Consider the following 27,648-nt stretch of genomic DNA (forward strand, 5'->3'; position numbering starts at 1 on the left):
CAGAATGTCTTAAAATTGATTTTCTAACATTTAATATTAGGACGCATTAGAAGTTGACTCCATGTACTGTACTCACAAAAATGACAGCTTAAAGATATTTTAAAAGTAGTTTTTATGCATTTCAGTAAACATGCATGTGCCAATGTTTTGTCACTAGTGTTAGCTTACACCTTTGGCAAGACTTTCATGACATGTCCTCAGTCTCTTCAGCAGCATGACAAAACAATAACAAATAATGCAACAAATCAAATAATTGATTAAAAACAATACTGTCAAATTCATGGCTAAAGAAAGTGTAATTGTTCAAATAGCATATTGTCTTGTTTAGACATAGAAATAAATTGTCACCATGATGTGTTTTTCAAGTGTAACATTTCTGTATAGACCAGACAGACTGATTTCCAGAGTGAGTCTGCAGCACTTAGGCTCTGCACACATGCTTCTGGGATTCATGGCGTTCACACTCCCAAGAATCCTGTCATCTGTAGTCAAATTTATTACAAAACCTGCCTGTCACATTCAGTTTAGTTTTAGGAAAGGGGGGGGGAAGCTTTCACAAACACAGCTGTGACAGCAAGGTATAAATGATGAACCATTCAGCTAGCTACAATTAAAGATTTTCTACATACTAAAGTAACAAAATTAAAATAATTTGTAACGTGACTAGGGGTGCCGTGTTTCCTATCAAAAGTATTCACATTACAGTCTGCTGGTATGAGACCAGTTTACCTGGAACTTGGTTCAACATTCACATCAACTAAAACACTAACACATTAGCTCTAAATTACACATATCAGAACTTAGAACTTTTATTGTCAATGTACAGCTGTTTGCACAGTGAAATTAGGTAGTAAGGCCACAAAGGTGTGAAAGTAAAGAAAACGATATATAAGAGAGAAGAAGAATAACAATATAAGAACACTATGCACACTATATATGCGATGTTTGGGTTACAGGAAGCATTGTGGGGGTGTACAAGGGCATCGTAATAAAATATAATAAATAATAAATAAGGGTGGAAGGGCTATGGTCATTGAATGATGGAAACTGCACATCTGCCAAAATATTGCACGGAAACAAAAAGAAACACACACAAAACAACATAATAAATAGCAAATAGCAGCAAAAGAATGATTGTAAAAAACTCTTAATTTGCATTTATGGTTCTGAGAGCCCATGGGTAAAAGTTATACTTTAGTCTGTTGTTTTGCACCTAATGAATTGGAACCTTTTTCCAGAGGGCAGGATGTTGAAGAGGTGGTGGTTAGGATGGAGGTGGTCAGGATGGAGGTGGTCTTTTATAATTGCCCAGGCTCTGGAGAGACATCTAGAGCCAGCAATGGAGTCCAGGGTGGAGAGTGGACAGCCGATCATCTTCTCTGCAGTTCTGATGACCCTCTTTATTCTCTTTTTATTGGCTGTTGTACAACCAGTGTACCACACGGGGATAGCGTGCACTGGCACACTTTCGATTGTGGCTCAATAGAAAGACCGTATTAGGTCAGTCTGCAGCCTTTCAAATCTCAGAACCCTCAGGAAATGGGAAGCGCTGCTGGGCTTTCTTCACCAGGGCTGATTTGTGGTCCTCAAATATGTGGTTACCAAGGAACTTAAAGGAGGATACCCTCTCCATGCAGTCACCCTTTATGGATAGGGGAGGGAGATCGGCTTTTGGGATGCAAGGGGGTGCAGATGGTGTATAGTAGAGGACTCGGCACACATCCCTGTGGTGATCCATTGCTGAGTGAAAGGGTGGATGATCTTTGGTCGCCAACCTTGACTGGTTGTGATACTTCAGTGTGTACCTCCATAACGTGCAACAATGCCTTGTCTCACTCTTTTGCTGTGGAGTGAACCAGGAATGGGTGAGCACTGCTAATATTTTGTATAACTGACAAATATTTAAACTGAAAATAGAGCAAGCAGATGTTTAAATCACAAATTTCCCCTCTACTTACTGTTCTTTTGTGCTCCAAAAATATCATTAACATGTATAAACTTTTATAAAATGTGTAAATACAGTCAGTAATCTCAAACTTGCTATCAGGAGAGCTTAAACTAATAAATTTAGCAGGTTCTCATCGTCATCAAAGCACTGAAATTTGTACTAAAAAACTAAAATTAGAAACTGCTATCAAATGTAAGTGTTTGCATAAAAAAGAAAAAACAAAGGGATCACAGCCAATCGTTCACAGGTTGATAATTAAATGTAAGCGCTTAGATGAACACTAATTATTTTCTATGCTGGAGAAAAGTGCACACATTTCACTTTCAGGATGGAGCAGTATTTCCACAGCTTAACTGAATCATAAGTACAATAACTCAAGTTTTTGTCAAAAGTGTAAATTACGCCCCAAAAAACACACAAGATGACTGAACAGCTTGTTTATACAAATATTTATTTTTATTCCACAAGTCTCTTCGACTGCTGTTTAGATGATGCCAATCTGCAAATAAAATAAAAAAGGATATTAATTACACAATGTCCATCAACAGAGTCGTCACATCTGTATCTGCACTGTTTTGCATCAGTGGTTCCTTTGAATGCATCACAGACATTCAGAGCAAATATAAAGTTTACATCACATGCACATGACTGATTTGGCTTCAGAAAGTCAACAGCGGAATAAAGGCTCACCTTGTTTGCAACATCCAACGCATCGTAATCAGGTGCGAGACGGACGTACGCCTTCTTCTCACCATCAGGCCTGCACATAAAGGCATGTTTATTCACTACTGCTCACTACAAACATGTTTAAAATGTTTTGGTTTTTTTAGATTGGTGCATCAGAAGTTTAAAAAACTGGAATCATGCTTTTTCATACTTTGATCGCTATTACCATCATGTGCACCAAATTGGCTGTTATTGGCTGTCAGATGTGGCAAATTCAAATTCATTACTGGGACATAGATGGACAGATATCAGGCAAATCATTTACCAGAAGGCTAAAACAAATTATACACACACACACACACACACCTCACTGTCATGTCAATGCTATACAAAATGAATGGGTAAAAAAGGGTCCCATGACCCATGTCCCCCACAATAACATCGGTTGGAAATCTTCCTGTAATATCCTGATGTGTTGGTTTGTCTTGTTTTCAACACATCCACTTAAATGTCATATTTATCCAGATACTTGCACAGCGTATGATGAGTACATATGAAGTCAATGCTTCCTTCATGGGAATGTGTAAAGGACTGAAAAGGTCTGTATGAAGTTGGCTTTCAGCTCAGCAATGTGAGGATTTCTACCTGATGAGTGTGTTGACTTTGGCGACGTCAATGTCGTACAGCTTCTTGACAGCGTGCTTGATCTGATGTTTGTTGGCCTTGACATCCACAATGAACACAAGTGTGTTGTTATCTTCAATTTTCTTCATAGCAGACTCTGTTGTCAAGGGGAACTTGATGATGGCATAGTGATCCAACCTATAAAATAAAATGCACAAGTTCTTTGGTCAGAGGTCCTCACTTAATTTCAAAGTCTCTACAATATAATTAAAGGTTAACTGCTTATTCACTATTGCTCACTACAAACATGTTTTAAAAAAAATTAAGATTGGTGCATCAGAAGTTTAAAAAACTGGAATCATGCTTTTTCATGCTTTGATCGCTATTACCATCATGTGCACCAAGGTCCATGTTTGTGACCTGCGTGAACTGTTTGTAACTCACTTGTTCCTGCGAGGAGCACTCTTGCGGGGATATTTGGGCTGTCTGCGGAGACGGAGGGTTTTAGGGCGACGGAAGGTGGGAGAAGTCCTGACTTTCTTCTTCCTGTGGCTGTGTACGCCTTTCAGCACAGCCTTCTTGGCCTTCAGAGCCTTTGACTTGGCCTCAGTCTTGGCAGGGACAGCTATGATTGGGGGGAAAGAAAGTTACCACTATTAGACAGTGGTTCATTATTCTAGGCTTTGTCAATATGGCAAAGAACACTTTGGAAAATATCACAGCACTGCCAAGTCAACCCGTGGCCCACATACTTTACACAATGTACACAGCAGGTCATCTACTGAATTCTGTAATGATTTGTAGCTGATCCAGTGAAATCCACATTTACACTGACACAAATACTAAAATAAGCATTATATACAAATGAAGCTGAATGGATCTGCCTCACAGCTATTTCAAAGTTAGTCAGTATTTACATTGAATCATATGATCTTAAGATACATGTGCTTAAAAGACATGGGAGTTTACTTCTTACTGCTCAGTATGCACACAACCATATCTGCCATCCACACAGTATTAACACCCAGAAGGCAGATTACTAGCACACCAACACGCTCTCAGGGTTTTTTACGTTACAGGAAGTATCGCTGACTACAACAGCTAAAACTTCAACAGTCAGATTTTCAATAACATCAAAGAAATTTAGAGATGCTCTCACGCGTTGCTAATGCAACGTTTTTAAGCCTGCTAAGCTAAGGCCATTGCTAACATGAGCTAAAACGTCTAATCCACAGACATATCTGAGTTAATGAAGCCATAATGAGATGAACTAGCTAAGCCTTGTCCATAAGAGACGACTTAACAAGAAAACATTAAATAAATGTAACTGTAAACACATGCGATTTCATCAACAGCGGCTTGATTTAGCTTAGCTTAGCCAGCATCACGTTACAGTCTACATGCCAGACCCACACTCTTGAGATAATCACATATTTACAGCTCTGACAGCAACAACTTGAGCTCAAACAAAACAATTTCACTATATTCCTTCATACCGCACCCATACGGTACAAATAGAGGCACCAATTCAACTAAAATATACGATTTATTCATTCAAAACTAGTAGATTCACGGACCTTCCTTCTTCACCTTCGGTGCCATGTTGAGAAAGGAAGACTGAACGGGGTTTCCTGCGGTATATTGCATGGGCGAGATCTCATAGCAAATGTATCGCGATAGTTAGGAAATTTGCTATCGCTTTTTGCGTTTGCTTTTTTGCTATCACATTGATGAAACGTTGCTACGAAAATACTTTGTTAGCATGACTCTCAAATTTTTTACAATAATCTTTTCTTTCTTTATATAAATTCATGAAAAAATAATTATGTAATTAGATAAACATATCTCCCGTCTCTTTAAGCACCAGACTGTTGTTACAGTGCTGTATGTGCAATTATTGAAGGAAAATAGGTTTCAGTTAGGTTTCAGCAGTTTGGACTGGCAAGAAATATATTTCAAATTTTATATATAAAGACATTTATATTTATAAATAAATTTCGCCTGATTTAATAACAGTTATTATATCTGTGTGTATGAATACCCATTTTTAAGTTGCCCTTAAAGTTTTAATCCAACACTAACAAAGTCTGGTGAAGGGTTGAACAGAAATGGTACATTTTAGGGCAACGTCTGTTATAGCTGGCCCTCAAGAGTACAATAACTTACAGTTTTTAGTTTATTTCTAATCAAAAATACCCAGTTGCTATTTAATGTACGTTCACAGTCATCATCTTTATTAACAAATATACAAAATTATGTTCAGTCAGGTGAGCAAATGTAATAAAATGCCAAAAAAAGTTTATACACATATAAAAGTTTATTTTATACTCTCATATTACAAAGCACAAATGCAAAGGTTGGCAATAAATCAGACTGCAAATGCATCTTCTCATCAGTCCATCTGCATCGCACTCCTCTAGTCTGCCTTCAGCTTAGTTTTCTTCCCCTTTTTCCTGTTGAAGAAGAAAGAATGAATATTAGAAATATTTTTTATTCAAGTGGGTTCAATTTACGGCTCCATACAGGCCTCTGTGATATATTTGACAATAATGTTTCCTACTTTCAACTTTTCACAGATTTTCACTCTAATGGTATGCTAAGGAAATTGGATTTACATTGTGTACAGAGCCATTTATCATATATGTATGGGTTTTGTTTTGTTTTTTTACATAACAGAGTTTGATATGATTGCAGTTTGTAGTTTATTGGGCTGGATAAATGTGCATGAAAGTCCTTCCCCACCTTTGTAACTTGGTTCCTGAAGTCTTTGTTGTTGTTTTCTGAGACACTTTCTTCTGTTTTTCTTTTCCTTCTTTCTGTGTTTTATTTCCTTTCTTCAGCCCCTGTCCTTTCGTCTTCTTTTCCTCTTTCTCCTGGTGTGATGTTGTTTGAGCTCTGTTTTCTCCTTTCTGCTCTCCTCTCGCTGCTCGCTTGTTTCCTTTTTTCTGATCTTTGCCTTTGGTCTTCATTAAGAAGCGAGGAGTTGTGCAAATGGTGCTTCTCTTGGGAGGTTTCTTCTCAAGTCTCCGCTTTACTTTGCTAAACAAAAAGATAACGACCAGACCGCTCTTACCAAAACTCAACAGGGAGCAATTAAGCATTAAATCAAAGGAAACATTTCTGTAAATGTGCAGGCAATCATGGAGCTTTCTTACCTGTGTATTTTCTTGAAACCAACCATGTAGTCTGGTACAGGACAGCCCGCTTGTTTTATAACATTAGCAATACTGTTAAAGAGAAGCATAGGGAAAAAGAAGAAAAACTACAGGCTCAGTTTTTAAATTCAAGGTGCTTTAAAAATAAACTAATGGCAAGAAGTGACCTAAACTTGCAATCGTTGTCTGCAGTGAAATTATTTTATTAAAAAAAAGCAACACCAACGATAGAGACCAAGAACCCAATAGGATGGTCCATGGGAAATCCAGAAAATTTTAAATTGTGTGTCAACAGCTGGATATGGGTTTGAATGAAGAAAAAACTCAGTTTGCTCTTTTTCTACCTGCGCAACAGAGGTTTGTCATCCTCTGTGAAGAAGGTGACGGCCTTCCCCTGATGTCCAGCTCTCCCAGTACGACCTGACAGACACAGAGTGTGATACGCGTCAAAGACGAAGTGGAAACATCAGGCTGATTATTTTTGGATCACTGTCCAAACCAACCAATGCGATGAATGTACTCCACAGCGCTGGTAGGGAAGTCGTAGTTGAGTACGAGGTTTACGCCTTTGAAGTCGATTCCTCTGGCGAGCAGAGCGGTGCAGATCAACACCCAAATATTCCCGGAGCGGAAACTGTTCACCACGTTGTCTCTCTGACACATAGGAGCAAACGGTGAGGACGAGAGCACTCAATAAATAAACTGAAATGGAAATAAATGACAGGATCGGTAGGTGTGTTGATGTACCTGCTGCTGTGTGCGGTCTGCGTGGATTACATCCACGTTGATGCCTTCATACACCAGCTCATGGAAAAGCTCCCGTGCCCTTTCTATAGTCTGAACAAACACCAGCATGGGCGGCAGGAAGCCCTGAAACACAGAAAAGAGGACTCTTTTATTTTATCTTAGCTTGTAAGATAAAATAATCAGAAATTAGAAATTATTTAAACGAGTGTTTATGCAATAACCACTAATAAATCTGTTCTATTTGAAATCAAGTAAGCTCCTTACTTTTTTGATGATATCCCTCATTGCCACAAGCTTGCCATTCTCTGTCCCGACAAACAGCAGCTGCTGATCTACCGTATCCACAGCTGTATTTCTAAAAAGATGAAACACCCATGTTTCTATTGTGACAAAAAAAGAAGGCATGAATTTGCTGCAATAAGCAGTTCTTCAGCTAGAGCCGTACCTGTGCCCGATGTTCACAGAAACCAGGTTGTCGAGGTTCAGGCGGCACCACTGTTCTACATCTGCCGTGCAAGTGGCACTGAAGAAAGCCCTGCGCACCTTTGGACCGGAACAGGCCAGAAAAATGGTGGCCAGCTGCTCTCTGAAGCCCGTCTTGCCGTCTTCAAACAGCTTATCGGACTCATCGACAATCAGCCACTCCACACTGAAAAGCAACACGCAGAACATCATCAATCTGTCTTCTTTTTAATTTTTTTTTAAGTAATAAAGAGACAAATAGAGTGGGTACGACACACAAAAACCATCAGAGTGGAGCAGATCAAATGTCACCTGCTGAGATCGATAGCTGGAGGATCCTGCTTGAGAAGGAAGATGAGTCTGTTTGGAGTACTGACGAGTATATCTGCACACAGAAACATCAGGAGTTAAAATCCAGTGAGATTCACTTATTTTTCATCTTCTATGAGCCAACAATCTCTTACCGTATTTTTTGTTTGACCGTGGTCCGTATTTCTTAGCCGCTAGTGACGCTTTGTCTATGATGTGAACTCTAAACCCGACTCCCTCTGACAGACGGAGCAGCTCTCTGTAGGTCTGAACACAATTCAACAACAATGACCAAATACTGCTGAAAACACAGGAAGTCAGTCACTTATCATCCTTTATCTATCACCAGCTGCTGTCGTTCACAGCAGGAAAGGCCTCTTTACTTTTTAAAAGGATCACTTTCTAATTTATGCTGCATACCTGGCTGGCCAGCTCTCTGGTTGGGGAGATGATCACACCTCTGAAGCCCTGATTGGCTGGCTGCTGCAGCTGAGCGAGCAGTGGGAGGCAGAAAGCCAAAGTCTTCCCAGATCCCGTGGGAGCGCAGGCCAGCAGCTCCCGACCCTGACAGACAGACCAAACCAAGAGTGAAACCCTCAGAAAATCATTGTCTGTGCACTAATACCAAATCAAAGAAATGAGGACGAACATGTGTGCTTACATGCATCATGAGGGGCATCGCCTGCATCTGTATCGGCGTTGGGGAACTCAGCCCAGCGTCTCTGAGGTTCTGAAGGACACGCGGGTTGAGGCGATACTCGGACAGCAGCTCCTCGAATGTGCACACAGGGTCAGGTATGTCACAGCCATGCACATTTATGCGGTTTTGGGCGCGAATACGATTGACCTAGAATGAAAGAGAAATACTTTTTCCGATGGCAGACAGGGGGACAGCAGTAGTTCTGCACAGCATTTCACCACTAAGAAGCAGTTTTAAAATTTTGCAGAATCTCTTTATTTTACTTCTTTGTGCTATAAGATGTAGCTCAGTGAGGACCTTTTCCTGATGAAGATGCTTCAGCCTCTTCAACGAAGATTTCTCCTTCCCGTCACTCGGCAGGTTTTGGATCTTTCTGTCCAAAGAAGAGGTCCAGGTGATGCCAGTTCCCTGCATCTCTTTCAGCAGTTCACCGCCAGCTTCAGACAGAAGACATCAAACAGGAGTGAACAGCCTGATCATGTTCATTCTAAATGTCACTCGAAATTTTTGTAATAACAAGGTTTCCATAGTGAACACTTTAAAACTGCATCCTTTACTACTACAACTTCTTTACCTTTCACCTCCACTTGGTTGCTTTTGATCTTTTTCTTCTTCTTTTGGGTCCTCACTTCTCTCTCCTCCTCTTTGCGCTTTCTTTTGCCTCCTATGTCGGAATCTCCATCTTCACTTTCCTCTTCCCCTACCCTGCCCTCCTCTTCCTCCTGTGCCTGGGTCCAGCTCTGGGCTCCATTGGCTGTGGCAAAATAATCAATCGCAGAGAGAGGATCGGGAGAAGCTTCTTCTGCGTGACTCCTCACGGGCTACAAAATAAAACGATACACAAACGTGTGTGTACATGTATGTGTGAGTGTTACGGTTGTACTATTCTTCAAATACATGTATTAAGCACAACAACTTGCCTAAAACGTTATACTCCTACACAAGCAGGACAGCAAAACTCGAAGTTAGCTAAAATGCATTAAACCATAGCGATTGGTTAACAGCATGAACTGTTTTCATCCAGTACGTCATCAGCTACACTATAAAGCTTACCTTAAACCGAGCGGCGTCCTGACCAAACCTCTTCAGGTCAAATTTAGCCCCAACTCCGAGTTTCCGAAACAACTCGAACGCGTCCATTTCTACAACAGCGTGGTGTGCCCCGATCAGGCATCACTAATCAACAACCGGATCATCCACCTCTCGCCTCTGGCGCCCCCTGTTGCGGCCTGTGAGTGTTACAGCGAGTGAGGCAACTTTACACTAATTATCCTCGTGTGTGTGTGTGTGTGTGTGTGTGTGTGTGTATATATATATATATATATATATATATATATATATATATATATATATATATATATATATATATATATATATATATAAACTGTTACGGATTCAAATATTGAGGATGGATACAGGAGGAAACCAAAAATAACCACACTGGTCCGGCCGGGTCAAGTCAAGCGATGATTTAATGAATACACGCGTGGGAGATGGACACCATACAGCAGACAGCATCAAATCTCGTTAAAGACTCCACACAACCATTGTTTTATGAAAATCAGGGTATTAGGACGCCCCCTCATGCGTACAGGTGGTACAATACAGTCAATATTGACAACTTTAGACACAGCAAAAAAAACATTCTCTTCGTCTCGAGGACAGACACTGGCTCCCACGCCTCTCCTTAGAGCCAACTGTCCCCTACGGAGACACAACATTACTGCTACAAGGTTTTGCAAATTATCAAGTTGACCTGTATATAATACGCTGAATCAGGCATGCAATATTAAATGAATGTTGGTTTAATTAACTACCACTACTTAAAAACTTAATGAAAAGATATAACTAAATAAAAAAATCACAAAGAATCACATGATATCAGTATTACGTAAGCGCGTGCAACCTCCTGGGCCCAACGTCATCCCACACCATGGATCAGCCAGTCATAACGCTGACTGAAGTTTTTGACCTTTATTAACTCGGGCACAACTCTATAATGAGCAACAAACTGCAATATGTATAAGGTGATCATGTTTACACCTGCAATGAGAGATAATATGATTATTCGGACACCTGTAAGTAGAAAATTAACACCAGGTTATAGCAATCACTGTAATACAAATGTTAAATGTAATGTCAATAGCTTCAATCAATGTTTAATGCAATGCTTATTAAATGATTCTGATATAATAATGATGCTACTGCTAAAATAAAAGTAAAACACCCCTTTTCACCCGACAATATATATATATATATATATATATATATATATATATATATATATATATATATAGGGTATTATTCCCAAAAGATACAAAAATTATTCACTTTAAAGTCGCAAATTTATGTGGGCTTATCAATCATAAACCATATTATCCCAATTCTGGCCGATTTAGAAGAAAATTGTGTAGGAGTTGCTTCTTCAAGGATTTTCTTTATTTGTTACAATTCATAATCATACAATCACAGGTCAACCACGTGACCTGTGAAAGTGATACTAACAGATGAACATGATTCAACAATCTGAAAGTACTAACTTTACTGTTTTACTTCCATGGTGTTGTGAACAGCTGTTCAAAGCAACTGCCACTCATTCTGAGGAATATAATCAAGATGCTCTCCTGATATCTTGAAGTGGACTAAAAACTAACACTTCTGCACAGGACTGTATTTGATGAAATTTTAGAGTAGAGCGTATCTCACACATTCTGATTTTTGCAGTAGCAACATTTAAGGGTGGATAGTGACCCAAAGTAGCAATTCATTTTTTTATGTAACATCAAATCACAATTTTTTTTATACACTTTAAATTTTAAGGTATCAAATAGTAAGCTCTCAAAGGATGCCCCGATGAGTAAGCACTTGGCAACAGTAGGAAAAACTCCTCTTTTAACAGTAAGAAACCTCCAGCAGAATCAGGCTCAGGAAAGGGCAGCCATCTGCTGCAACAGGCTGGGAGTGAGGGGCATGGAAACAAAACAAAAAGTACACTATGGAAGAGAGCCAGATTAATGATTAAATACACAGTGTGAAGAAGAAATGCTTAGTGCATCATGGTAAATCCCCCAGCAGCCTGATCCAGCCCAAATCTTAAAAGCAGAGAGGATGCCTTTCTCCTGAATCCAAACTGGGAGCTGGTTCCACAGAAGAGGGGCCTGAAAGCTGAAGACTCTGCCTCCCATTCTACTTTTAAATATCCTAAGAACCACAAGTAAGCCTGCATTCTCAGAACTAAGTGCTCTATTGGAGCATTATAGGTCTGTAAAATGGGCCCGATTATTTAAGACCTAGTATGTGAGGAGAAGAACTCTAAATTTGAATCTGGATTTAACAGGGAACCAGTGAAGAGAAGCCAATATGGGTGAAATGTGCTCTCCCTCCCTCTCCGGAGCATTTTGGATCAACTGAAGGCTTCAGTTCAGGACATTTCTTGGCAACATGTTTCAAAAGAACGTTTTTATAGCTTAACAAATCCAGACTGCAGGCAATTACATGTTTACACTTAAAAATCTTTAATCATATTAGTAAAATTACAAAGCCAAAATCATCCTCTAAGAATGACCAAAGTGGTATAAATGCATGAGATCAATACACAGGATTCAATTTATTCTTTTTCTTCCTGAAAATGTTTATTTGTATTTTTTCAGATTTCAAATATCTTTGAACAGATGTTCAACATTATCAGTCATAAATCACTGCCCAGCAGTTCATACATGATCCACTTTGCTTTCAGTCACCTCTCTGTTAGTTTGGGTGTTTTCCCAAGTCTCTTCACAAATCTTTATTAAATCCTCCAGGAAATGACTCACCATCTCCTTACCCCTCTCCTCCTCCCCTTCCACCTTTAACCCCTTTATCCTGATCAAAATCTGCTCCACACTTCCAATTCTCTCCCGAGGGTGCAAACTTTCCCCCCTTATATCCTTCTCTGCCTCCTCTCCTCCTCCTTCCTCTGCTCGGAGGTACTTCATCAAATGCTCTCTGATGCCCGTCCCCTCCTCGCTGGCCAGCGACGCGCCGAGCCCGAGCATGTCCTGTGACTGGCTTACGCTGAGCAGGTGTAAGAGAGCCTGAGAGAGTGTGTGTCGCAGGCTGGCGCTGTAGCGGTACTCCAAAAAGTCGTTGGTGTCTTCGCTGTTCTCAAGGGCTGTCGCGAGGGAGCACCACACACAGGTGAACCGCTCTGTGTCTCCATAGCAGCCGCGGTGGGCGGGAACTGCAAGGGCAGCGGCAGATTTGATCCGCACTTTAAAGTTCTTACAGGAAGTAACAACATGGCAGAGCGCAGAGAACGCTTCGTGAGACCAGGCAGCTGAGTCTGATGAAGAGATGGACATGAGCAGCTTTTCAAAAAAAACTGAAATCCAAATAAATCACTGATGGAGACATTTTGCACAGCAGCCTCCTTCAAATGTAATGCTTTAACACTGATAATGTATGATGGTTTTACAGCCCTGTGGTTAAAAACTTACCTAGCGGCAAGGCGGGGTTTCTGAAAGCATTTCCCAAAGCATAACAGGCGTTCCATCTGACCTTCATCGTAGCCTCTGATTGGACCGTTTTAACCAGAGCACGCACTGCATCTTCCAGCGGCTGCTGGAACGCGGGCCTGGTCATCTGACTCTGCCGCAGGAAATGAAGCAGATTCCCGAGAGCGCGCACTGCATTAGACTTCACCTGGTAGGGATCGAGGGAGGACGTAAGTACACTCTACAAGATCTAACAGATGAATTCGGGGGCGTTTTAAAATAACCTGCATGTTTGTGTGAGTGTGAAAGCGTAGCTGCTCGCACCCTGTCTTTGTCTGCTGCTGCTCGCGTGGCTGCCTGCAGCATCTTGAGCAGCAACATGTCTGATAACTCTTCCTGGAAGTCCACACCTACACTCTCCCTGGTTAAAGAGAAAAAAGATCAACTGTTTATATTCATTAGGTATATTTTATTCTACCCTTTTAATATGATTTCAGTCTGTTCTGAGATTATATGTGTGGTACATCCATGCTGTCTTACATATTAACAATAAGAGTGTCTGTGAGGTTCCCAAGGGACCAGGCAGCCTTGGCACGCACATTTGTAGATCGATCATCGAGCGCAGCTAGGATAGTGTTTGCAGTATCAGCCACAAACATGACATCCTGAAAAGAAGAACATCATTTTTCTATTTTTTTCCAGAGGTTTACATATCTTGGATTCAAAATATCTGATTTAAATTGTAAATTGTGGTCATAGCTGGTGATCAGCACACCTACCTCTCTCAAGCAGGGGAACAGTACGTAGATCCCCAAAGCCCTGACAGCTGCCGTCTTCACCAGGTAGTTTTCAATGTAGGTGAGTCCCAGCAGCACAGTGATGCACATCAGCTGGGTCTTGTCCTTAAAAACAACAGTACACACACAGCGCCGTGAAGCTCGGCAGCACTAGTGCAGAAAAACAAGTCTAATAAAAGGGGATAACTCACAGGCAGCTGTGCAAAGGCCTGCGGCAGAATGGATGAGAGCGTGTCACAGGCACTCGCCTGCAGCGTGGGATGTTGCTCATTCTGCAGCGCTCGGTTTAACGGGCCGCTCAACACTTCTGACCAAAACTGCACCACCTGTATTGTACACACATTGATTAAATTAACACACATTGATGTGTGGATTAGAGGGATTTTTTTTTTTAAATAAACCTGTTCTTAATGCCTCCTTTTACTGTTGCTAAAGCCTGCACAGAACTGATCTGTACCTCAATGACAGCAGCTTAACTCTCAGTCTGTGCTCGACCTGTAGATCATATGAAATCATGTCCCTACCCCAGTGAGTATAAGTATTTCAGGAAACTGTGGTTATCTTTATAATTACAAAGAGCTTTTCCATCTAAGATCTCTGGGGTCTTTGAAACTCAGGTTTTACACTTCTGAAAAATTATTTTACAATCTCTTAGAAATGCACATCAGTGTGTGAGGAGAGAAAACATGACATTAGTGTCAAAGTCTGAGAAAAGTTTGCTTAAATGCTCTAAAACGTTACATAAATATATATTTTAAACCTGTCTGTTACATATGGATATTAAGAATAGCACTTACACTTAGATTTTAACCCTAAATTTGCTGAATCCATCTTTGAAACAGGCGAATGAGGATTTGTCCAAAAAGAACGAAGTGCATTTGTTTAAACCTCTGTAATCGTATGCTGTGTGTAGTGCACTGTGTAGAAATGATCTGCATTTACCTGGCTTATGGGGACCCTTGAGCTCTCAGGCACGTTGTTTTCTGCTCTGTACTGTTGAATTATTCCCGAACCAAACTCCTCTAGCAACTAAATAAAAGACAATGTTATTTCTAAATATCTGATACTTGTTTTATTGTGTACTGTTGCAGGATCAGTATTGAATTTATACTGCTATATTATATAGAGGGCATTACTTTTGCTCCGTGCAGTTGTATGGAGGTGTCCGTCTCCCCAAGACAGCGTGCGCTCACTTGCCCAATCTCACACAGATAATGTTGAGTTAGAGGGAAGTAGCCACGCACCAGGTGAGACAAGACCTGAAACACAGGAGATTAAAAACATCTTCAGACTTTAGAAATGCCTGTTTGGAGCTTCCTGTCTGGCTCATTATTGCTCACCTGCAGAGCTTCAAGTCGAACAGGAGGTGGCTCTAAAGCAGCACCCCCTCCCACTCCTTCGCTGTCTGATTGGTCCTCTCTGGGTTGAGTCACTAGTGTCACACAGAGCTGCAGCAGCCAGAGTCGCCGGCTGTCCTCTTCCCCTGGTGTGTGAGGAATGTGTGGGGAGTGTGTGCTAGAGCTCCGCTGGGAATGTTTGACTGGTGTACGAGAGGGTGAGGACACCCCGTCTCTTTGTCTCCAGCTGAGGCCCGAGTCCTGTGGCGTAAACGCACCCGTGCTGCTGCTGTGATCTGGCTGCTGGAGGAGCAGCTGCACCTCAGGGAGAGGAGCCTGCGTGGTCACCAGAGCGCCATAAAGTGTCAGGACTGACACACGCACATTCACATCTAAAGAAGGACAGATAGTTGTGTGGACGGTAACAGACTTCGGTGTCTTACATCCTATTGGCAGTTATTTCAGCGTGCCAACAACATACAGACCTCTGTGGCGCACATACGGACGAATCTGCTTCCAGAGCTGAGTGAGCAGGCCAGGTCTGAGGCGGTGATAGGGAGCGTTGGCTACCAAATAGGCCAGACACTAACAGACGGAGCAGACAGATATTTACAGTGTGGATAACAAAGATGCATGTCAGAATTCAGCACTCTCTCAGCTCATTTCACATGAAACTCATATTGTAATTTACATCCTGATAAACACCACAAAAAAGACAAACAGTGACTAATCCTCTTAATTATATGCACACACAGACTGCAAACATGTGACCTTACACAGTAAAAGTATGTGAAGTTATTCAAAGTGTTAGCAGGCAATATGCAACCATATAGCTAAACTGGTAATTGTCACAACAAATTCTGTTTATTTTTCTCTTCAATACTGAAAAACAACAACAACACTAATACTGCCCAGTCTTATTCTTAATTCTATTTTTATGTCCGAATTTGAAAAGCGCAACTTTCAAAGACTATTCCAGAGTCTTTTCAGAACTTTTTAACACTATAAAAATCACTTAGAATACTTGTTTACTTTTGCATTATAGCGCATTTCATTACTGGAACCTGAACATATCGCATGTAATGAAATAAATGTAATTAAACCCTAATGGATTCATTAAGTTATCAGTTTTCGGTCATACTTTATGAGACTGAGGGTGTAATTCCACTGAAATTAAATGGAGTTTAAATTTAATTATGTTTACCTAATAAGTTTTTACAGGAAAGAAAAAAAAATCATTATGCTATGGTCTGTAACATCTGGGTTTATATTAAAGTTCAACAAAGAAATATTGACAGTAGCTGTAACCCAAAAGAGAAAGAGATGAAAGATAAAAAGTGTTTGTGGAGAGCAAATAATCGTACCTTTATGACCTGTGTGAGAGTCTGTGGGGAGGTCTCGGCCAGCAGGGCCAGACTGAGTGTGCGGTGCAGCTCTCTGATAGCAGTGGCCAGCGTGAAGGAGAAAGGGGTGTAAGATGTTCGAGGAGACGCCGTATCTTCAGCCACAGCCAGGAACTGCCGGGAGCTATCCAGCATGGCTGACAACACCTGAAGTGCACACAACCTCACCTGGAAGGGGGGTCAAGAGAGAGATGTTACAATCGTATCGGTCCAGAAATGCATAGTGTGTGTGTGCGTGTGTTGTACCTTTGGAGAGAGGTCCTTCAGAATAATTGTGAGGAGAGTAAGAGGCGGTGATCCCCCGATGGGAGAGTCGGGGATGAAGGAAGACCAGTAACCGTACAGAGTTCTCTTCTCTACTGCTTTCACCACAGCTAACAAACAGTGCAGCGCCCCCTGACGCACACGACCGTGGTTCACTCTGAAAGAGTGTAAACAGTAAAAAAATAAATAAAAATTTAAAAATTAAAAACCATCTATTGAAACTTTTAAAAGATGCACATGCATGGGAGAAAAATATTTTATTAAGGGTCTTTCTGTACCTTAATTTGCTCTGTGCGTTGCCCTCTAGGTCGGAAAATTCAGAATCAGAACTGTTTAGTTTCCAGGACGGGTAGAGAAATGAGGCAGGCTGTTTTTCCTCCGCCCTGCCTTTCGGAGGCGCAGGCACAGTCTCTGTATCTCCTTCCTCTCGTTCATCCCCTCTGCTCTCCTCGGTTTTCGTCTTCTTTCCCTTACCTTTAGATTTCCTCTTTTTATTCTTTAGAGAGAGAAATACATTCAATTAAAAATCAGAGTTTCCTCAATGTTTTTAAATATGGCCATTGCTGGTATCAACACTCTTCTTACCCCTGAAGCTTTTCCTGGCACAGCGGCATCCTTTGATGGCTCTAATGATTTTGGTGATTCTGCAGTTTTTGCTGCGGAGAGACTCTCGTACTGCGGTAAAGGTGCTGGATAAAGTACAGCCGGCCACTCCACAATCACACCTGGAGCCCCCTGGAACATGAGTCGCTGCAGAATACATGAGCAGGACTCCATATTAATACTCAACTCAACAAAAATTAATCAATTCATAATAATTGTGCACATGTGGTGAGATTTTACACCTTAAGTGCAGCCAGTACAGACCCAAGCTCCTCCCCTCCACCAAATTTCCACTTCCCACCTGAGAGACAACACTGAAGTCCCTTCAGAGCTGCTTGGATCACCTGCGCAGATTACACAATTTTATATAAGCAGGATTGAATTAATCTGTTTCTCGTTTAAATGTTTGTTGTTGAGTATCCAGTACCATGCAGTAGAAGAGCTCATCAGTGTCGGGAGGTTTGGTTGACTGCAGCGTTTTCAGGAAGGCTCGGAAGCACACACTTCTGTACTGATCATCCAAAGGCGGCTGACCAGGTATCCTGCAGGGACAGAGGCAGACGATTAGAGCGACAAATACAAGCTCAAAGATGGAGAAACTGGCACTGTGTCTCATTCAAGTTCCAGATTCGAAGCAGCTCTTCAGAAATCAGATTATAGACACTACATCCAGGCTTTCATATAGCCTGCAGTTTACACAGATAAAAATGGTTACTGGCTCAAGCATGTTGTAGCAGTACCTGAGACAGATGTTGGCCATGCAGGTAAGAGCAACGCGGCGCAACTCCATGTTTGACTGAGATGGAGAACTATACTGCAGGAGGAATCCCTCTTCACCCAGTAAGTCGCTGAGGTGCTACAAATATATATACAAAAAAATCTTGACGTAAATAGTCAACAGTTAGGGCACACTTTTCGGAAAGTGCACTAAATATCTACCTGGTGGCACTGAGGTCCATTCCCATAGACTACAGTGGAGAGTGCCAGGAGGACGTCTGTGTGGGTCCACGTACTGCATACTTTCAGTGCACCTGCAGTATAGTTCACAAGTACATCCAGCGTGTGCTCATCCATTATTACCTTAAAAATAAAAGACAAATGTGGCTGTAAGTGCAGTATATCCCAACAACTACACAAGCTTTTATGACATCCCATTCTGTTAGTATGGAGTTGGTTGTTGTGATATTAGAGTTTCCACTAAGAGAATCCTCTGCAGGCTTGTAAATTTCATCCTCTCATCCAGAAGAGCATTTATGAAGCCAGACACTGATGCTGGAATCTCTGTTCTAGTTCATCCCAAAGGTGTTTGACGGTTGGATCAGTTTGGCATATTCTTCCGCATCAAACTCATCCTAGCACACCTTTAAGGAGCTTGCTTTGTGCACAGGGGCAGACCCAAGTTGGCACAGTTTCCCTAAAGCATTAAGATATGCCTTTACTGGAACCATCAACCCAGGCCAACAAACTTTATAGATGGCCCACTGCTGTCGGATATTTGGTGATGCAAAGCTGCTTGGCCATAGAAACCATGCCACCAAGCTCTCTATATATGGTTTTAATGCCTATTGAGGTCTGGATGTCTGTGGTTATTGATTTATTGCTTCCACTTTGCAATAATACCACTTAGTTGGCATCGGTCATCCTGTTATAGTACCACACTCGACTTCACTGATTTTGTTCATCTGTGTCAACGAGACTGAACGAAACACCTCAGTTCAGTGACAACCCAGTACTTTTGTCCATATAGTGTAAATGCGACGAAAGCAGTCCTAACAATACATAAGTGTACATGTGGCACAAGCGTGACCTGTTACCTTCAGCTGGTTGAGCAGATGATGGACAACCTGGCAGAGTTTGATGACTAGATGCTCCTGAGTCAGGGGCACAAGACAGCTGGCATGTTTCAGCAGAGAACACACGTCCTGAAATGGAAATAAGGAGGCTCACCAATACAGAAAAAAAAAATGCTGATGTCACAGTTGTTGGTTTAGTTTAGAGCGAGTCTCTTATTGATTATATGGTTATCCTCGGGGCTCTGAAGTGCGTGGGTTTATGGCTATTTCAGTGTTTATTCATCCCACCTCTGCTTCTAAATACAGAGGCGGCAGACTTTTATAGAGTTTGTGTCGCTGAAAACAGACTACAGGTCCAAAGACAGGTGTCCGTACCTCTGGACGGATGTTGACAGCGGGCTCGAAGGTCCTGTTGTAGTTTTCGGACAGGAGTTGGTCAAAGAGCAGGTTGAGCTCCTCTTTGAGTTGGACCGAGTCTGCTCGCAGGGCTCTCAGTTTTATGGCGCAGTTGGAAAACAGTTTCTCGGCCTCCGATTGTGAGCCGGGCCTCCAACCGGACGGCTCCATGGGAGTGAACGGAGCGGCCTCAGCGGACAGAGGCACCGGGGGGAAAGCAGACACACCACCGCGGACAGGAGCCGGGTGTGACAACCCGCTCTGAGCCGCCATTACTTCTACTATCTCCTCGGTGGTTATTGGGCTTTCTTTAAAGCATCATATCCAAGAGTTCAGCTCATTACCGCCCCCCTGCGGTAAAAACCAGAAAACTATCCATTTTACAGCGTTTACCGCCAGCAGTTTTGTACAGTATGGAGGCTTGTTTCTTCCACTGAAAAAATACAATAAAATAAATTTTTTATTTTTTTGCTATCCAAAAGCCGAAAATTTTAAAAATTTCACATTAGGCAACTCAAAATTTTGAATTAGTTAAAGTAAACTTTTGCCTGCATGCGTAATCAACTTTATTTCACTGGCAGACATTAGCTTCCACATAGTTTGATTTGCCATTTATTTATTTTTTCTAAAATGGTGCTTAACATTACTGTATTTTTTTTTCACAAGAAAGCAAACTGTAAGACTGTAAGGCTGCATTACGGCACATTACACAAGAACTTAAGTGTTGAATAAAGGTGTTCATACCAAATACTAGCTTTTAAGATCATTTGAAACTGTACAAATTCAGTTTTTGCCTTATACACCGCATTGTACATGCACAAAAAAAAATTCTGCATTTCCAAACAAGTGGTACTCTATATCTGCCTATTCGCAGTTATGTCCGAGCACCTAAAGCTTAGATGCATCACAATGCTTCAGAATACACGGGAGATAAAGTGCTCGACAGCCCAACAGGGTGCCAAGCCATTAATAGCTCATGGAAGTGAAATGAATTTAAAGCACACAGAACACATTTTGAACCAATTTACTGTTGTCAAAGTTTTTTTCTGGTCAATATGATGAAAATATCACAATGACTACTCACTGAATTACATTCCCAAAGATCTACAACAACACTACAAGTGTCAAAAGGAATGTTTAGGCATGTACAAAACCCCTAAAATCTCAGTATTTTGCATCCTTTATTTCATGTAAGCAACAGTCTCAGCATGGTTTGTCAGTGAAAATCAAAAGGATAACAAAAAAGGCTGTTGCTCATTTTAATTCAATGAAAATAAATTATACAGTCATGTGAACTAACATACAAAGTCTGTGCCACCACAGCACAGCAAATTACTGGGAAGTCATGAGCCATAATGAGTCTGTTAGAAGTGCAGAGGCTGACTGAGTGCTGTCACCATAAGTCATTTTATATTGGCATTTTCTATGAATGACACATCACCAGTCCAGGCATTACACAAGCTCAAAGCACCAGCCACTGTTGGTAGTAGTGTTGCAGCAGACAAAAATAATAACAGGCTGAAGACAGCAAGAAATTAGGAGGTAGTCATGTAGCAAATGGGAGAAGAAATGCTGAAATAGTTTAGGAGCCCACGTCTCAGCCAGACTTGAACAGCAGAATAGCCACTTGACCCAGGTAGAAGTAGATGAAATGCTTCGTCTCATGTGTCACATAGCTGCCAAAGTTCCTCCCAACAATGCAGTGCCATGTGGGGTTGTACTTCTTGTCAAACTCCTGCAGGGGAAGACACATTAGCATCTTCTTGGCAAAAATGCATGCAACAAGTTTGCGCTACTCATATTTTGAAGCAACAGCAACATACCTTTTTGACATAGGCGGCGATATCCTTCTCAATGTTATACTTTTCCATGGCCTGCATGGCACAGTCCACTGCATCCTGCTGCATTTCATCAGACATGTCTGCGTTCTTGATCACAGCCTTCTTGTCACCCATGTTGGCTTTCTGACTGCAGGAGACAAAGCAATCTTTACCGTGTCCGCTCAGCTCTTACCTTCTCATGACATCACTGCTATCACACAATGTGCCTAAGGAAGCGGTCACTGGCTGCAGGGGTGCCTTTTATTTACTTTCATTTTGAATAGATGATTTACATGATTTGCAAGTGAGAGCTAAATGAAACCAGGACACTATCCAAAACAGCTGATGGAGATAGAAGTCCCTCGTGTAATTTAAGACATTAACATAAAGGGCCCTTTATGTTAGGATCACAAGAAATAGAAGCCATGCGTCGCTGGCATCATTATTTGGTAAATGTTGCTGGAATAGCCCAGTTTAACCATTGCAACATGCAGTATCGCTAATTTAACCCAACAATGGTGTAAGTGCTCCGACTACCAGGTTTGCAAATAATGTGCAGCAAGTAAGGTAAGAGCCTGAGAGCGTGGATGAGCACGCGGGGTACAGAAACCTCACCCCTCGCGCTGACCTGCTCACTGTGACTATAAGCAGCAAAGGTTAGAACCAAACGTGCATTTTACTCTTACCGTCTTTCAAGAAAGTCTTAACGTGCAACGGTGTGCGATGAAGGGACCGCGCAGGTTTTTCCTTTATTTATGCAAGGAAGTGTGCCCCCGTGCTTTCCGCCCTCCACTTCACATTCACCACGTGATTGGCTCGAGCGAAGCCTCCACCCTGCCAATGGCGTGGTTTTACTTGCGGACAGCACCCCGCATCTTATTTCCACCCAGAATGCACCGCTTCACCCGTTCCCTCCCCCAACTTGCCCTATTGATCCAGGTGATTGGTGTGCAACCCCCCTCGGGCCCGAAATATGCACATTCATAACTAATAAAATAGTTATGAACAAGATTTGAGTTTTTTCAAATCATGTAAAAAACACAGGTTCAAATTGTCCTGGTTTGCTTTTTCTCTTTTTTCTCCCTTTTCCACAGTCCTCAGTACCTCACAGTAACATTAAATTATACCTGTTATGATCATTTTCAACTTCATATGGTTTATTCTTGGGCTCCCATTGCATGACTCATAATCATCCTTATTTATTCAAGCTGGTATGACTGTAATTTTATTTGGTGTCCATTTCTACCCTCTTTCAAAAAGGTAGCGTAGATAACCAAGACCCTAAACTGAGGCATCGCAAATGTGCCCAGAAGTTTACTTTCATTTATCACAACCATAAACATCACAGTCCTTTTGTGTGTTAATGATTTCTTTGAACTGTTCTTTTTGATGATTTTACAGCAAACATCTTTAATGATTTTAAAGAAACAAGTTGGAATTATTTTGGATTCTCTATAATCCACAGAGAGTCAAATTTGTGCACACACTCGCTTAAATCATTTAAGTTGTGCTGAAAGTTCTACAGTGTTTTTTAAATTTATAAGACCTATTAACTTCTCATTGATTGACACGATTGACTATAAATGGTAGTTTCTTTGCCAACACATAAAGTGTTTATTTGACAGCAGTTGGTGGATTGACCAATGGGGAAGTCCAAGGAACTCTTCGGTGAAGATCTAAGGAAGAGGATTGTAGATCTACACAAGTTGAGAAGGTCTCTTGGAGTGATTTCTAAACAACTGCAGGGTCCAAGATTATGAGTTCAAACACAAGTACATAAGTACAGGTCATTCAGATGTGTCACCACTTTTCCAGTGTCTGGAAGAAGACCCAAACTGTCTCTGAAATTGGTTAGTACGTTCAAGGGAACCTCCAAGGCTCAAGCATGCCATTAACTGGAACTGCTGGAACACCAGGGTCACTGTCCACTGTCACCATTAACTGAGATGTCAAGCTTGACTGAAATTTCCAGCCATGAACAAACCAAATGCCTGGAGATCCTACATACCCCATGAACATAACCCACGGTATGACACAGGATATGCTTAGAGGAGTAAACGTGAGGCTTTGAAAAGTAATACTGTACTAGCTGCCAACCATAGTGATGGTAGCATCATGTTCTGGGGCTGTTTAGCTGCCAGTGGTACTGGTACACTGCACAAAGTGGATGGAATCATAAAGAAAGAGGGCTACCTCCAGATTATTTAACTTCACCTCAAATTAAGAGCCAGTTGGGTCCAAGTTTGGAACTTGGACCCAACTGGATGCTTCAACAAAAAAAATGATCGCAAATACACATGAAAACAGGCTAACATTAATTTTCTGGAATAGCCTTCCAAAGTCATGACCTCAACCTCAGTGAAAATTTGATCTAGCAGATCATTACATGAAGGAACCTTTTAAAAAACAAGCGCGTCCATGCTCACAGGTGTACACACGGGTGATCACACACACAAACTACACCCTTTTTGGCTCCTACCTCAAAGCACACTGTGCGCTGTCGATCTTACGTGCTGCACAATAATATTTAATATTTAGTATTTACTGTCATATTCCCATATATCATTGTGATGTTGTTTATTCTATTACTCTCGTTTTCTTCTGCTTGCTTTCTTTTTCTTTCTCAACAGGTGATCCAGGTGATCAATATATGTATTATTTTTTGTCTGCTTATTCTGTCTTCTCCCCCGTCCCTCTTCTCAGCTGTTTTTCTTTCCCTCTTTCTTTCTCCCCTTTCTTTCCCCTAGTCAAGTCTGTCCCGTATTCAGCAAGTGAAAATAAAATAAACAATAAAAGGTGAATCATATGGACCATTACGGCAAGGCTGGGATGGTCAATTTGGTAAAGTAAATCTGTTGGGCATCTTTCTTCGCCTTTAGACAATAATTCTGATGGCAAAAGAGCTAAACGGGACAGGCAAAAATAAATAAATAAATAAATTGTGGGATATGCTTAAAAGCTGAGTCCATGCCAGAAACCAACCAAGCAGTCAAATATCAGGCCAGAAATATGCCAGAAACTTGTAGACGTACTGTGTAATCTGATAAATCTGCAGAAACTGTACAAAAAAGAAAACCAGGAAAACAGGAAACTGTAAACTGATTTTTTATTGAAGCTTTTCAAGGTACTGGAGATTATATTTATCCTAATGAATATGCATCTTCTGCAGAAAAGCGCTGACCTAAGAGAAATGTGTCTCGGAGGTTACAGGAGTGACATTCTCCTGTAACCTCCGAGTCTCCCCACCCTCCGTAAGTGTGTTCATGTTTAGCTTTACCACTCTCCTTACGTGCGTGGATCCATCCTGCACCTCCCAGCCCTCCTCCTGGATTACACCAAGCTTTGATCATGTTAATTTAAAAAAGAAAAATAATTCTCATCAAGAAGCCTTCCCGTGTGGAAAGAAATTTTCTTTCTGCTGTTTGAAGGCCAATTTAAAGTTTGAATATTTCTATAAAATGTTCCCACTTTGATGGGGTTATGTGGACAGGGTCAGGGGTCGGGATCTTCTCCCGGTAAATTGCTCCAGTGCTCCTGCTCCATGTATCCATCCTGAAGCCTAATCCTAATCCGGCTCCGGAATGGGGAGACAATGAGCCCAGTCCAGACCTTCAGAATACCAGCAGAACCAAAGAGAAGGAGGCAAGTTAGAATCACACCTTCAGGAAAATGCTTAAAGAAATGTCAACAAATACAGCTACCAGGGACAGAACCATCACAGGACTTCATAATGTTTTAGAAAAATCTGCAGGGACTACTGAGAAGAATCATTGGATTTTAGGGGCTTGTCTAACCTTGCCGGTATGAACTTTAGAATGTGAGCATGCAACAAACAAAACCTTTACTACAACCACAAACATCTCATTACAGTAATCAGCTATGTTCAAGCATATATTTATGGCTAAAATGGACTAAAGCCTTATCTTATGCAGATTTCAGATATAGAGACCACAGCCGTCATACCATTGGTGCCATATCTGACTCCTCCTCCTCCTGCTTATCCTAATATGAACAGTCTCCTCTGTTCCCATCCTATCCTGCTCCTCTGAACAGAGAAACACAGGAAAGTGTAAAAATACAATTTTATAAGCAATGCTGGTAACAAATATATGTATATTAATATATATACATCCATAACAACCCCAGTATAAAAACCAAAACACAAAGCATACAATCCACACACAGCTTGGAACTGGAAGAGGAGGAGTACACACATAGGAAGGGACAAGTTTGCAGGAAAAAGGTTTAGATCATTGTGCGTGAAAAGGGTGAGAAAAGGATATAAATAAAGAGGACACACAAAATAAATCCCTCAACAGAAATCTGGGGGAAAAGAAACACACAAGAGATGCAGGAAACAGTTAACACAGCAAATGGTCCATGGAGATCTGTTCTGTGAAGTCTGTCGTCTCCACTCTGAGACGAGCTGCTGGGATGAGCTGGTGGTTTATGTCATAGGAGGTGCGTCTAGGTGCGAGAGCGAGAGTGGGAGCATCGGGGAGAGTAGTGAGAATTTCCTCTGCTGCGATTTGGGGAGTAGCTGCGTGACCCGCTGTTGCTCCGGCTTCGACTATGGCTACGAGAACGTGAGCGACCGTAGCTGGGGCTGCGAGGGCCGTCCATCTTTACGCGAATGTACGCCGTCTCACCCTGAACATACAAACAGAAGAGCGGGAATGGCAAAAGAGCTGCTTGATTACATTAATTGTGGTTAAAAACACTTGGAAGAGATTGCCGCCCTCTTACAAAGAATCTCCACAAAAGAAATTAAACATGGTCTTAACATTGTACACCATTAGTGTCATTAATGTAGAATGTCACCATTTTCTTCACTCTCGCTGCTCGAAATTTTGCATCAGGACTTACCTTGGAAAATTTAAATCCTAAAATTTACTCCCAGAGCTATTCATTGCAGTGACCCTAACCTACCTCATGGGAGTAAAACTTGGTGTTATCCAATTTACGGATGGCGTAGGTCAAGTCTTCCTTGCGTACAAACTCCACCACGCCGGTGCCATCACAGTACACGTCAGCATAACATACATCACCTGCCTCCTGCATGTGATCCTTCAGGTCCTGCCAACTCCCGCTGGGTGGAAGGCCTGACGTGAAGAATAGGGATGTTATAGGAAATGTAACACATTAAGGTGGGGAGGTAATAAGATGCAAGGTGACAAGATGCACACGCCTACCTGAGACTATAACCCTTTACTCGGAGCGCCGTGACGGGGGACCATACCATCCCCTTGGGGTTCCTAAAGCTCCGCCACCACCTCCCCTTCCACCTCCACGGCCACTTCGAGGGAATTCAATACGCAGACCGTAGCCATCATAGTCGTAACCATCACGTCCATAAACAGCATCCTCTGCATCCCTGAAGAGTGATACTGACACTCATGCACTCCTCGGAACATGACAGAAGGTATCGACTTTTGGACTACTGAAGACTCAACATATCACTTTAATGTGTTAACGTAAAACTGAGCCAATCTAACAACAAGCATACAACTTTTTCTTAAGATTTTATTTAATTTTTATTTTTTTCATTATCTCATTTGTAGTGCAGACGAATTATAGTAGAGTAGTCTTGTTGTCCAGTTTACCCTCAATGATAAAAAAATGGTAAGGACAAAACAGTATGAAACCACGGACAGTATAAAATGTGTTGCCACCTACTGGCTTCTGAAGTCTGGGTTAAAAAGCTTGGAGGTGAAGATTTTTGCACAGTCAAGCTGGTGCTTTGAAATAGGATGTGAGGAAAGAAGCTTCTCTTTGTGAAACCACATGCTTAAGTGGTTAGCCAATGAGCATTACCTTTGTGAAACTTAGTATGAGAAAATTTTAAAACCGTGACTCAATTTTTTAAATTTGGTATTACCCCAAATGAGTGACTGAACCCATAAACTCAGCAAAAAATTGCTTAGAAAGGTTAAGTAAGAAAGCCAGTTTCCCATAGATTTACATAGGAACCCAAGTATTTTGAAACTGCAGTTATTGCCCCCTAGTTGCAGTCAAATAGAATGCAGATTTAATTGCTTTCACTTTTCAGACTTGCAAAGCACATCTGTGTTTTATATTAAACCCATAAATAACCGAAGACATTAAAATATTGCTTCACCCAAAATAAAATTGCAACATTGGTCTTAATTTAC

The 27,648-nt window shown here is 41.4% G+C and overlaps 4 protein-coding genes and 3 non-coding genes across 8 annotated transcripts; all 7 read right to left on the reverse strand.

The window, feature by feature from the left end:
* Nucleotides 1–2,382: 2,382 nt before the first annotated feature.
* On the reverse strand, nucleotides 2,383–4,887 carry rpl23a (ribosomal protein L23a). Its single transcript, XM_006800027.3, has 5 exons — nucleotides 4,816–4,887; nucleotides 3,683–3,863; nucleotides 3,260–3,436; nucleotides 2,639–2,708; nucleotides 2,383–2,447 (listed from the first exon to the last, which is right to left on the reverse strand). The coding sequence occupies exons 1-5, from the start codon at nucleotides 4,883–4,885 to the stop codon at nucleotides 2,433–2,435; spliced, it is 513 nt and encodes a 170-aa protein (XP_006800090.1). The 5' UTR covers nucleotides 4,886–4,887; the 3' UTR covers nucleotides 2,383–2,432.
* Nucleotides 2,524–2,592, reverse strand: LOC118454850 (small nucleolar RNA SNORD42). Its single transcript, XR_004843917.1, has one exon. It is a non-coding gene; the product is annotated as a small nucleolar RNA SNORD42 (small nucleolar RNA).
* LOC118454851 (small nucleolar RNA Z17) lies at nucleotides 2,782–2,853 on the reverse strand. Its single transcript, XR_004843918.1, has one exon. It is a non-coding gene; the product is annotated as a small nucleolar RNA Z17 (small nucleolar RNA).
* On the reverse strand, nucleotides 3,569–3,640 carry LOC118454852 (small nucleolar RNA Z17). The gene has a single exon (XR_004843919.1). It is a non-coding gene; the product is annotated as a small nucleolar RNA Z17 (small nucleolar RNA).
* A 649-nt stretch (nucleotides 4,888–5,536) lies between the features above and the next one.
* ddx52 (DEAD (Asp-Glu-Ala-Asp) box polypeptide 52) lies at nucleotides 5,537–9,782 on the reverse strand. Its single transcript, XM_087846836.1, has 15 exons — nucleotides 9,665–9,782; nucleotides 9,186–9,432; nucleotides 8,909–9,048; nucleotides 8,573–8,758; nucleotides 8,332–8,475; nucleotides 8,067–8,178; nucleotides 7,915–7,987; nucleotides 7,586–7,789; nucleotides 7,405–7,495; nucleotides 7,141–7,263; nucleotides 6,897–7,047; nucleotides 6,738–6,813; nucleotides 6,394–6,465; nucleotides 5,981–6,277; nucleotides 5,537–5,691 (listed from the first exon to the last, which is right to left on the reverse strand). Exons 1-15 carry the CDS (start codon nucleotides 9,749–9,751, stop codon nucleotides 5,655–5,657), a joined length of 2,040 nt encoding a protein of 679 aa, XP_087702962.1. The 5' UTR covers nucleotides 9,752–9,782; the 3' UTR covers nucleotides 5,537–5,654.
* Nucleotides 9,783–11,987: 2,205 nt separating this feature from the next.
* On the reverse strand, nucleotides 11,988–19,959 carry heatr6 (HEAT repeat containing 6). Its single transcript, XM_006800028.3, has 20 exons — nucleotides 19,656–19,959; nucleotides 19,302–19,409; nucleotides 18,427–18,567; nucleotides 18,228–18,343; nucleotides 17,915–18,029; nucleotides 17,730–17,831; nucleotides 17,470–17,634; nucleotides 17,163–17,380; nucleotides 16,867–17,041; nucleotides 16,582–16,788; nucleotides 15,703–15,802; nucleotides 15,221–15,609; nucleotides 15,017–15,139; nucleotides 14,823–14,909; nucleotides 14,072–14,206; nucleotides 13,863–13,985; nucleotides 13,624–13,748; nucleotides 13,408–13,504; nucleotides 13,087–13,291; nucleotides 11,988–12,932 (listed from the first exon to the last, which is right to left on the reverse strand). Exons 1-20 carry the CDS (start codon nucleotides 19,947–19,949, stop codon nucleotides 12,322–12,324), a joined length of 3,636 nt encoding a protein of 1,211 aa, XP_006800091.2. The 5' UTR covers nucleotides 19,950–19,959; the 3' UTR covers nucleotides 11,988–12,321.
* Nucleotides 19,960–20,684: 725 nt separating this feature from the next.
* Nucleotides 20,685–22,309, reverse strand: dynll2b (dynein, light chain, LC8-type 2b). Of its 2 annotated transcripts, none has more exons than XM_006800029.3 (3): nucleotides 22,183–22,309; nucleotides 21,500–21,644; nucleotides 20,685–21,411 (listed from the first exon to the last, which is right to left on the reverse strand). In XM_006800029.3, exons 2-3 carry the CDS (start codon nucleotides 21,629–21,631, stop codon nucleotides 21,274–21,276), a joined length of 270 nt encoding a protein of 89 aa, XP_006800092.1. In that variant the 5' UTR covers nucleotides 21,632–21,644; nucleotides 22,183–22,309; the 3' UTR covers nucleotides 20,685–21,273. The 2 variants fall into 2 exon arrangements, with proteins under 2 accessions (XP_006800092.1, XP_006800093.1); XM_006800030.3 differs by having other exon boundaries at nucleotides 21,500–21,640; nucleotides 22,183–22,300.
* Nucleotides 22,310–27,648: the final 5,339 nt, after the last annotated feature.

Source organism: Neolamprologus brichardi, chromosome 10 (assembly GCF_056152115.1).
Source record: "Neolamprologus brichardi isolate AB-2024 chromosome 10, ASM5615211v1, whole genome shotgun sequence".
Classification (NCBI taxonomy): Eukaryota; Metazoa; Chordata; class Actinopteri; order Cichliformes; family Cichlidae; genus Neolamprologus; species Neolamprologus brichardi.

Coding starts and splice junctions, on each gene's coding strand:
- rpl23a (XM_006800027.3), bottom strand. CDS start 4,885: ATGCAATATACCGCAGGAAACCCCGTTCAGTCTTCCTTTCTCAACATG. Junction 3,864..4,815: donor ACCGAAGGTGAAGAAGGAAG/GTCCGTGAATCT, acceptor CCCCAATCATAG/CTGTCCCTGCCAAGACTGAG. Junction 3,437..3,682: donor AGTGCTCCTCGCAGGAACAA/GTGAGTTACAAA, acceptor TTTATTTTATAG/GTTGGATCACTATGCCATCA.
- ddx52 (XM_087846836.1), bottom strand. CDS start 9,751: ATGGACGCGTTCGAGTTGTTTCGGAAACTCGGAGTTGGGGCTAAATTT. Junction 8,476..8,572: donor CGATGCCCCTCATGATGCAT/GTAAGCACACAT, acceptor TCTGTCTGTCAG/GGTCGGGAGCTGCTGGCCTG. Junction 8,179..8,331: donor CCAGAGAGCTGGCCAGCCAG/GTATGCAGCATA, acceptor AATTGTGTTCAG/ACCTACAGAGAGCTGCTCCG.
- heatr6 (XM_006800028.3), bottom strand. CDS start 19,949: ATGGCGGCTCAGAGCGGGTTGTCACACCCGGCTCCTGTCCGCGGTGGT. Junction 18,568..19,301: donor ATCTGCTCAACCAGCTGAAG/GTAACAGGTCAC, acceptor TTTATTTTTAAG/GTAATAATGGATGAGCACAC. Junction 15,140..15,220: donor TTCGACTTGAAGCTCTGCAG/GTGAGCAATAAT, acceptor CCTGTGTTTCAG/GTCTTGTCTCACCTGGTGCG.
- dynll2b (XM_006800029.3), bottom strand. CDS start 21,631: ATGGGTGACAAGAAGGCTGTGATCAAGAACGCAGACATGTCTGATGAA. Junction 21,412..21,499: donor TCGCCGCCTATGTCAAAAAG/GTATGTTGCTGT, acceptor CTTCCCCTGCAG/GAGTTTGACAAGAAGTACAA.